General features: G+C 38.4%; 1 protein-coding gene across 1 annotated transcript; it reads left to right on the forward strand.

The window, feature by feature from the left end:
• The first annotated feature begins 1788 nt into the window (after positions 1 to 1788).
• Positions 1789 to 9932, forward strand: LOC121327691 (spondin-2-like). Its single transcript, XM_041271842.1, has 4 exons — positions 1789 to 2091; positions 2970 to 3193; positions 7986 to 8177; positions 9188 to 9932. Exons 1-4 carry the CDS (start codon positions 1806 to 1808, stop codon positions 9359 to 9361), a joined length of 876 nt encoding a protein of 291 aa, XP_041127776.1. The 5' UTR covers positions 1789 to 1805; the 3' UTR covers positions 9362 to 9932.
• Positions 9933 to 11448: the final 1516 nt, after the last annotated feature.

The following is an 11448-nucleotide window of genomic DNA, read 5'->3' on the forward strand; positions in this document are numbered from 1 at the left end:
ATTATTCTTAATCAGGCTTCCAATTATTGAACAACAACAGATTCACAATAATGCATAACCTTTCTCCGATACTGTACTTCCTCTGAAAATGCACCAAGTCTACACACTAATGTAAAGCTCTGTAGCCGCTCACATAAATAACCAAATAGTTCATTATTTGAGGTTGATACACATGGATGAATATACTCCTAAGAATTTGTCCAAGCAATAAATGTATTAAACATGCAGCCAATTACACAACTAACATGGCACACAGGATATTACAATAAGCAAGTTACACAATTATACAATTAATATTACATGCAAAAATGTTACAATGAGCAATTAATATCATGCGCAAAGCTAAAAACTAAGGTAACAATAACAATGTATTCTGCTAAGCGTTCTTTGAATTATCCGTAGTGAATTTTACTGACATCCAAACCAACAAGCATGCTTAATATCAAACCAACCAGAGAGAGAGAGAGAGCTTATTATAGGAACATGAATGGGTATACTTTAATCTCTGTTTGTAGAAAGTCGATGTTTTTGATTCGTAGAGCAGCGTTTGTTGTCTTTCGCAATGTCAGGGCTAACCAGCAGGAAAGGTTTTCTTGAGGCTTCGATTCTGGTAGAGGTGAAGATGGGTTTTCAGGGGGGGTTATAAAAAAATGCATTAATTTCATTGTTTCATTCATAGATTATTCTGATTCTCATCATTACAAATAAATCCATTAAGACATAAATCAATAAACACTACTGGTTACTGAATGTTTTGGGGTAGAATCAGAATACGAAAAATAAACTAATCAAGATGCACCTTGAAAAAAACTAAATGCAGCATTAGTTAAAATGGAATGCTAAAGTGGAAAAAGCTGTTATGGCACAAGCATGAACACAGAGAAATGATTACGACAGCATGTATAGAATAACTGTTTGTCTTGAGGGACTCTGGAAAGGCATAAATAGCAGACTCTAAGTGTCCTCTCCTGCAGTACTTGTGTTCTGCCAGCACAGCCACAGGTGCTCCCATCTCCTGCCTGCTTCTCTCTAACATTTTCAGACTCATTAAGTAAATACAACGATTTTGTTTTTTTGTCAACTTGCTTTTATCATACACTACCTTACTTTAGAATATTATATATATATATTTAGATATATATATATATATATATATATATATATATATATATATATATATATATATATATATATATATATATATATATATATATATATATATATTATATTGTAAATTACATTTTTTTACCTGTCATTTGCACAAAGCTTAAACATAAAGCTGTAATGCATATCCATGCAGTGCAAGAAACAACTGTTCAATTCTTGATGTGTCACCGAAAGGCAGTGTTATAAATTACTGCATATATTTGCATTGATTTATTTAATTCTTTAAAACTTTGGATATATTCTCTTTGAAAACAAAAAAGTTTTTGTTATGCATATGACATTTTGCCTTTAGTGTGTAAGTCTGTCAGTTCATTTTGCATGGAAACATTGCAAGTACATTGTGCATGTACATTTATATAGGATATTCATATAAGATGCCTATGTAAAACATGTTGTGAAAGGTTTTTTGTAGAGTAAATGGGTCATTCTTTTTATATGTCTAGTTAATCTGTTTTGTACATTCTATGTTCATGTTAAGACATTTACAGTGTGATTTAGTGGGAGTAGTTAAAATATTGCTTTCAGTTATCTGCCAGCCCGACTTAAATTCTTTCATTATTACTCATAACAATGTAATAAGTAAGACTGTTGTGGTCAAAGTCAACCCAAACTACTCCGCCCCTCATCATGTGAATTTAATGGGGGCTGTCATGCAGCCTAAAGTTAATTGTGGCTTTCCATCCAAAGTCTGGTTAATCATGCTAAAGCTGATGTGTGTTTGTAAACCAAGTCAAGTATCCTGGCTTGCCCTCCTCGTAGCAGCGCTGGGCTGTGCTAGTGCCCTGTCTGTAGATGTGGATCCTGTCTGCACAGCGGGAGGACATGCAAAGTACAGACTTGCCTTCACAGGGATGTGGAGTCAGACTGCCTTTCCAAAGCAATATCCTCTCTTTAGACCCTCGGCACAATGGTCACAAATCATAGGTAAGTCAATTTCCATAAAAACAAACTAACAAACTACAAAAAAACTGCAGGTAAAACAGGCAACTTATAAGCAGTTGAAAACATGAACAGAAATGTTGTATGTGTATTTACAAGTCACATGCCCAGGGGGCACATTTACTCTTTATAAAGCATGGTTTCATGACACATTTGAAGTGCCACATATAACATGTTAAAAAAAAAAAAAGTTTTAATTCACTCAATAATTTATTGCTGTAGTTGCATTTTATAATAAGGCCATATAGGGATACATTTTTTACATTGCAGGGCTGCAGCATTACACTAACTAATGTTATAAATATAAATATTACTAATAACTAATGTAAGGGCGTGTGCTTTCTATATTTTCTAGGTACCTATCAACAGTTTGTCTGTAATTACTGCATAAATTCAAAGTTTACCTTAGATACTGGAAATCTGTAGTCACACAAAGTATTGATGTCTCCAGTGCAATAAAGTGCAGGAAAGAGAAATACCCAGTAACAGTGTTAGCTAAAAAAACCTCAAAACCTCAAAACTCAAAAGGAACAGCAAGCAGTGAGTATATAATAAAATACAAGCTGTTCTGGTATTATTAGCTTACATTAAAAGGCAGATGCAAGTATATGATTTAAGTTAGTATTACTTATTTGTTTAGGTGGAATAAAATAAAAAGATGGGGGGGTTGGCTCCGTTTGTGAGAAAGCAAGCCATCAGACGCATCCCCTTAAATTTGTATTTAAAATTAGGGAATCAGTGGAGAATAAAACCATACACTACTTGCAATACTCCCTGAACTTAAACCACATTGGAGGCTATATCTAACAGCACCATGTAAGATGAAGTACTAAAGTAACTGAAAAACAGAAATCTTTCAACAGCTGTGACTCATAGTTCTGACTACCACATATGGCAAAAAAATGAATATGCCAGTACCGGAGTGAGAGAGTTTGCTGAGAATGGAGAAGCCTGGACGTTAATGAAGGAGGTGGAGTCAGCTGGGGAGAAGATTCAGAGTGTTTATGGGATTTTCTCTGCCCCAGCGATCACCAGTGGGACTGGCCAGAATTCAGCCGACTTTGAGGTTTTTGCAAGGCACTCATTAGTAAGTTTTTTTTTTTTTGGTAATTGTGGTAAACAAAATGATACACCTATAGTTAAAGAATTACTAACGTATGCACCATGGATAATTTGTGCCGTAGCAATAAACAACTAGGTGCCATATTCAGAAATGTGAAATGTAAAAAAAAAACACAGTAACTTAGGACACTAACACTCAAATGTTTTTTGTTTTTTATTTATGAATGGTCATAAATCTAATAAGTTCAACATCAGTCCATGGGAACAGTGGTACACGTGGTTATGCGGCATTTGTGACATGCAATACAAAATTATACAAGAGTTGAGAATTCGAGCATTGAATATCCGTCCGTCCATTGTACTTGTTAAGATTGTAACAACGTTATACTGTACTTCTGCCGTGCTATTTGTGTCTTATGTCGTTCCCATTGTTTGTAATTGTGTTCCCTTCCCCCTCTGTATTTCCCGCCGTTGTTAAACTCTCTGTTGCTGTGTCTCCCCTGTGATTGGCCCTGTCCCGTTGTATCAGTCGTATAGTGCATGGTCTGTTTCTCCCCTGTGATTGGTCCTGTCTGAGAGTTACTGTGTGTTCAGTATGTTCCCATTAGCCTGAAGTGTGTGGCAAGCAAGGGAACCGGTGCTGCTTAAAATGTCAGACAGGGAGGTGCTGCCCGCCTGGACGCCAGAGAGCGCAGCCCGTGTGCTTGAAAATGAGACGGAGCAGTGGAGCGGCTGGAACCCCTACCCTCCTTGGATCCAGTGGGATGGCAGATGGGAGGACCTCTTTGAGGACCTAGAGGACCGGTGTTGGTGCTTCGTCTGTGAGGAGTTAGGGCACAAAGTGGATCGCCATCCCTGTCAAGAGGGAGAAGAGCTGCTTGCTTGAAAGCAAAGGCGGAAGAGGGGCGGCTGCCCCCGAAGGCAAACACGGGAGCTGGCGCCGTCCTCAGTGCCTAAGAGGGAGGTGCTGCCGGCCCGACTGCAAGGGAGAAAGGAGCAGCTGCAAGCGCCAGCCCTTTCAAGAGCTCCTGCAAAGGGCGTGAGCAGGGAACAGGGGCGGCGATGGCCTACAGTACAAGCCCCTGTCCCCCAGCAAGTACCACCATCACCGTTTGACTGCACAGAGCCACCACCTGACTGCCCAGTGCCACCGCTGCTGCAAGTGCTGGAATGTCCTGTGCCACTGCCTGCATTGCTACTGTCAGCATTGTCCCTGCTGGAGTTCACCGTGACACTGACAGCATTGCCATTGCTTGTAAAGTAGCCCCGATGGGGTTTTGGAGGTAGGAATGGGGTTAAATGGGCACCCCCTTACAGAAGCCCAGGGGTTACCAGAAGAGTTAAACAGGCGCCCCTGACTGAAGACCCAGCCTGGCAGAAGGAGATGGAGACCACCTCCAACACAGCTCAGGCCGCTGACCCACCTACAAGGATCTGGAGGGGAAAAACCGGACATGAGGGGAGACGGGCTGTGTTGTAAGGGAGGAGGTTGCCTTGCACCCTGCAGACTTTTTGGGTACAAAAAGAGACTCAGGTGGGGGCAGTGTAATGATCCGTGCATTTGTGTTGTACTGTACTTCTGTGTATGTGTGCCTTATGTTGTTCCCGATGTTTGTAATTGTGTTCCCTTCGCTCTCTATATTTCCTGCCATTGTTTAACACTCTGTTGCTGTGTGACCCTAGCCTGCGCATGGGGGCATGTTATGTGTCTCCCCTGCAAATGGTCCGGTCTGTGAGTCAATGTGTGTTCACATGTTCAGTGTGTTCCCATTGGCTCAAAGTGTGTGGATGAAGACCAATGGGATGTGTAAGCTTTGAATAAAGGGGCGGGCCTGGGGTTATAAGAGGCTCTGCAATGCCCTGTTGTTGTGTTGTGTTGTGGTTGCCATGGTTCCTGAGAGGCTGACTGAGAGTTGCGGACTCTGTGTGTGCATGTGGAGAAAGGGACTGAATAAAGCTTTTGGAACTAAGAATAAGTGTGTCTGCCTCTCCTGTTTTCTGTATGCCCTGTGAAACGCTACAGTATGTAAACAGAATCCTCCATGAATGTTCACGGAATGCTGTGTTTATTTCATGAGGATGGATGTAAACAACCCACTTGGTCCCTTCGGGAGATCTACGGGTGGAATACTTAACTACAGTGTTGGAAATTGTATGCCAGTAATAATGGCATTATTACAATGGTATGTACTGGCTATATTATACCACCCTTTTGTTATGGAGGTGTGAGGGACGAATTACTAAGGTGATAATTTAATTGAAGAACATGAATGGTATTTAGGGTTAGCCTGTGTAACACTAGAAAAGGCTGTAATTCATGTTTGTGATCAGAACTGTGAGTTATGACTGACTGACTGAAGTAAAATGTGCTGACATAACTCTCCCTGACACGCTGCCTGGTTTAATGGACAAACTATGATAACGTGAGACCTCGAAGTGAACCAAAATCCTGTAATTCACAGCTTGATGTTTTATAATTATGATACTTTTAGTAAATACATGACTAAAGAGGTATTTTTCAAGATATGTATGTACTTTGGCAAACAATACTGTATCTCAGAATGACAGAGAAAAAGATGCAGCAAATGGGAACTGCATGGTTAAAGCAGTATGAGTCTTCTTTTAGTTAATTCTATGGAAAGGGAATGTTAAAATCGCTTCACATTTTCCTTTTTCCTATCACTTAGCATGTAACAGAGACTAACATATCTAAAATGTGACATCATAGCAAATGTATTCCAAACACAAAAAAATGCAATGTGAAGCCAAAATCCATTAATTTAAGTGTTTTCAAGCTTGACGACAGAAAAAGGAAAACACTAACACACAAGCCTTTAAGTCAAAGTTCTACACTCCCTAAGTTAAACAGCGTTGCTAGGTCATTTATTTTTGCCAGTGGAACTTCACAGTAATTTGAAAAGCAGCTGGGATCTCTCACATCAGTCTTTAATCCAAAATAAATGCTACCCTTCTCACTAAAGCGAGAGAGCATATTCAACAGCACATCTGTTTAGATAGTCGCAAGTCAAACATGTTTGCAAATAACAGTTTTCAAAACAGACTTGATTCAGAGGCAGTCAGTGCCTGCAAAACAGAAGTCACAAGCAAATAACACTACCTCGGGGAATAGTGTCTGTGCTGTGCTGGTATCAGTAAGGAGAATTAACTTGACAGTGGACCAGCAAATGCAAATCTGTTCACACAACATAAAGATAAAAACACACACTGCATAAAATAGCACAAATTTTCAACTGATTCACTCGTGAGCTGCTCAAAGCTATCAGCTATGCTAACGCTTTGACACTGCTTATAATCCCCATTTAAAATTGCATTGTATGATTTCCAAGGTTACTTGAGTTATGCTGTCTCTTTGTATTAAAAAGATTTTTCTTAAAAATTAAAAACAATTTTATGCTGCCAGACCTCCTTTATTAATGTGAACAGCTGAGACCATACAAATAAAATCAACTGCATACAATAGACACATCTACCATAAAAGTACTTTATTCCACTTTCTGAAGGGCATTAAAATGCACAATATGTATTATATTCAAGTAAATTTTGGTCATAAAAGGCTTTAAACCAGCTTTAAACCCTGACAATACAAGACAATACCCTATTAAAGTATCATTTTTTGGAGCTTAATTCTCTTAATGTTCAATGGATGGTAATATCCTGTTTTTGCATGTGACTTTTGAATGTCTGGATCTGTTCACAGAGCTTCAGACACACAATTATCATGACATTCCAATATGTGGAACAGTTGCAGTGATTTGACAGAATGGAAGACTGGTCAGCAGTGCTAAAAGATGGGAGCAAGGCCCATTTGCAAGGTTTCACATCCCAAAAGAACCTCGGAGCTGCCACGGATTGAGTTTGTATGTCATCAGATTGTTGCATTGATTGTGGAATTTATAGAGAATACAAAGACATTGGCACTAAAGACTAATAGAAAATCAAATTGAACCTACCAATAAATGTATCCTTATCCCTATGTTTTTTTAATACTGCTGAAATGTAAAGCAGGTTGAGAAAAGGGTATTATTCATCATGTACACTAGCGGTCTAGGGTCAAAGCTGCACATGACAGAGTTAACCTCACAAGAGACACTGAGCATTTCAATAAAAGTGAGGGTAGTTCCCACAAAAGAGAAGATGAACATGTAAGTGTCTCAAATATATAGAAATAATCTGTCCTCTAGACCTAACCAAAAAATAGCCAAAATGTTACTGGTTCTTACATTCACATTGAGAAAAAACTTAAGTGAGCATTACTACTCAGGTGTTATTTCTGAATATGACCCTAGCTGTATATTACTACAGCACAAATGACCCATAGAACAGTACATAATGTTCTGTAGTAACTAGAGGATAGAAAGACAACAGAGAAACGGATGTGCAAGTGTCTGTAATGCAGAGGGTCCACCCTTTACATCTAATACAAATTTGAACAATATCCATATCAGGTCTGTTTGACGTGCTGTTTAATACCAGCTTTAGATAAAGTAAAGTTCAATTCTTAAACTGTATGAGTTATTTAAACATTGTAATTAACTTGTGTTGGATGTATTAAATCTTCCTAATATTACTCATACTAGAGTTTACTGAATTTGAAAATAATATGTAACCCGAATATAATGCCACTTGCACCTGAAGAAGAGAATTTGGGGGTCTTGAAAGCTAGTGAGTTTATATCATAGTAAATCTAATAAACATTATCAAATCTCTTGAATATAATGGCTAAGGATATACTTTTGAATCAGTGCGCTGTGCAGAACACCCATGTCTGACCCTGAGGTTCACCTTGCATTTCCCAGCTCTCCTTCATTGTGCGGATCGTGCCCAGCCCGGATTGGTTTGTAGGTGTGGACAGTCTGAACCTGTGTGAGGGGGATCGCTGGAAAGAACAGTTGTCCCTGGACCTTTACCCGTATGACGCAGGCACAGACAGTGGCTTCACCTTTTCATCTCCAAACTTCGCAACCATCCCACAGGACACGGTTACTCAGGTAATCTGTTCATGATCTATTATTATACACAGTATCCCAGGGCTAAATTATTTATATTCATAATAATACTCATAGCTCCAAGCCAAATATTACCCACTCTTCAACAAGTCACTGTGTCCAGTACTTTTGCCCAACAGTTACACAAACAGATGAGGTGCAGCTACAAACAAACATGTCCAAACAGACTGTATCATGCAAAAAAGCTTTTAATACTGTACATGCAAAACCAAGATGTGTATGCTGTACAGGATATGCTCAATCATGCAGCCTCAAAAATACATTTTGGAAGTTTTTTTTTTGAAGCTCTTGCACTGAAATAAACCTGGAAACCTTGTTTACAATAGCTTTGGGGTTTAGATTGCAATGATAAAACGAGAGGGGTCAAAGCATATTTCAATGCAGTGCAAGCACAAAGCGCATGCAGTTATCAGTGTTTATTTAGGAGTAATATAAACACAAGATGGCATGGCCACAATTTCACTAAAACTCAGGTAAGGTATAACACTCATATATATGTAGACAAGTATGTATATGGTTTTGTTAAATCACAAATAATGATATATAAGTTAATAAAGAGACTAAACAATACATCTGTGAAAACTTGAAACATGCACAAAACAAAGGCAAGCGAAAAATGTGTAAACTTTCATAACTATCAATATTTACTTTAAAGCAGTTGTGTTTGGCAATCATATTCAATTAAATACTTTATTCTTCCCTATAAGCCTTCTGTTATGTATATTGAGTCTTCTTGTCTGCAGCAATGTATGCACCCTTAGTGGTCATGTGATGTTTAGCAACAATCATGGGGAAGCACAAAGATCTCCGAGCAGCATAATGGAGGCTGCCAATGCAAGCAGCTCGTCCCTCACCAGCTGCACATTGACCAGTATCTTTCAAGACAGCCTCCTGGGTGCTACTGAAATCCACCACCAGAAATCACAACTCCGCTATAAATGGGTTCATGATTGTGACAAAATGAATGTTTTTTTTTTTTTTTTTGTCCATAGATAACCTCTTCATTTCCAAGTCACCCAGCAAACTCCTTCTACTATCCCCGACTGAAGCATTTGCCTCCCATCGCAAGAGTCACCATCACAAAGCTGAAGGGAAACCATATCATGAGCCTGCCTAAAGACCTGTCCCATTCCAATCTGTTCCCTATTAGCAATGAAATAGATTAACTCACAAGTACGTTGAAATACCTCAATGGACACTAATATACCTGCTGCATAGCCACCCTCAAAAGTTGTAGTATTATTCAAATAAAGCAACATTATATGCCAAATCAAAGAAATGGGTCTTTAGGTGAGCCATACAAAGCTACCAGAGTTTGAGTCATTTAAGTGATGTAAAATGGAGACTTTGAAGGATGATCAGACAAATAAGAAATGTATTCATTTATTTATTCATTTTATTGTAAAGAGGAAGATAACTGGAAGCTGCCCCTATTTTACTGTCCAATTATAATAACAAACATATATCCTATATCAAAGTACAAAGCTAGGAATCCTGTTATGAACAGCACAGAACAACTAGGGTTTTGTTGACAATCTGAAAACAAGACAATACAAATCTGAAAGAGAAAAGTGACAATTAGAAAATACCTGTACATTTCCATTCAAATGTGATGTTAGTTTAGTATTCAAGGATTGTTGTGAGCAAACAGTAGTGTGATAAACAGAACATAAATCGGAGTATTGTTTTTTCAGACTTAGTTTCAAAGCCAACCCAGGATTAATGACTGGGTGGACATTAAGGTTTAAAAAATAAAACAATAAAAAAAAAATATATAAAAACATAATGTCCAAATATGTAAACTGGTTCACATATCACTAAAGAATGATTACCAGGGGTGCTTCGGCCACTGGAGGATGCTTTGCCTTTAACAAGCCACAGCCCACTTACTGCATAAGAAGACTCGTGTCAGTTTTGTGAGAAACATAAGTCTTTACAGATGAGATAATAATCTGTTCCATATGGTGTGCAAGTTATAAAATCTTTGTTGTAAGTAGGTTAAGTGATGATGACAGGGGAGCGGTGGATGTTAATCCCCCCATTTTGACCCTCCGTAACTCTGTAAAAATACAGCTGCAAATGTTTACATGCCTATTTCAGGTTATGCAATGAGTATTTGCTAGAAAATATGTCCTCATTGTAGTTAACCCCTTTCTATGCATTGGGTCATTCCAGTCCAAATGGATCAAGGGGCTGGAAACCCTTTGAAACAAGCTGCACTACTTACATTATTCAGGTCATGAAAATGAGTATTAAGAAACATTCTTACAACATGGGATACACTGCTCTTCTTTTACATGCACTTAACAATTCTTCAATTTCAATTTTATTTAATTATATAGTGCCTTTCATTCCAAAGTATCTCAAAGCGTTGTTAAAACAGAAGGAAGTCTGCGGTATCAAAAAATAGTAAAAATTACAAAACAATAATCATAATCGTAATCATAATACATTTAAATAAACAGTTGAAAACAGGAAATGAATAAGAATGAGAGAAAATAGGTCAAAAAGGCTAGACTATAAAAGTAAGTCTTTAATCTTTACTTAAATATTGACTGAAGCAGCATCTCTAATAGAAAAGAGAAATGTGTTTAGCAGGTGTGAAGAGGCTGGCTGGTGGTGAGGTCAGGCCAAGAAGTAGACAGACAGGACTGGTGAGTGAAATGCGCTGTTGTGCCGGTTTATTGTAAATAAAAGATTTAAACAAAACGAATACTGAACAAACAAAACCGCACATTGGCCAAAACAGACAGACAAACAAAACACAGCGAACACAAGTATCGTGCTGAGATATTTCAGCACAAGTAACAATTATCTTTTTGTGCGGTTTACCTGCTCGCTGTACACCCAACCTGTGTGCGTGAAACACTCGCTCTTTTATGCAGCTGTACCAAGACTCGATTGCTAATCAATCATTCAATTGAATCTCGGCAGTCTGCACTTGAACTAATTGTGCACTCCCAGTGCCCCCATGCAAATACCCACTTTAATCTGCACATGAAGTGATTGTGCAATCCCGAGCCTAAATATAAATATACATTTTAAATGACCCCTGCTTCAGAACCCACACGCCTTGCACCACTACAATAATACATATGATAGATAACATGAAACACAAAATACCCACAAGGGCAGGGTACCCCACCACAACAGGAAATCAGCAAATTCCAACAGAAAAGACTGGTTGGATTTTGGGCTACAGTAAAAACAGGTAGATAACTATTAAACATAAAAGATAAGGATTCAATGAAGA

Source organism: Polyodon spathula, chromosome 2 (assembly GCF_017654505.1).
Source record: "Polyodon spathula isolate WHYD16114869_AA chromosome 2, ASM1765450v1, whole genome shotgun sequence".
Classification (NCBI taxonomy): domain Eukaryota; kingdom Metazoa; phylum Chordata; class Actinopteri; order Acipenseriformes; family Polyodontidae; genus Polyodon; species Polyodon spathula.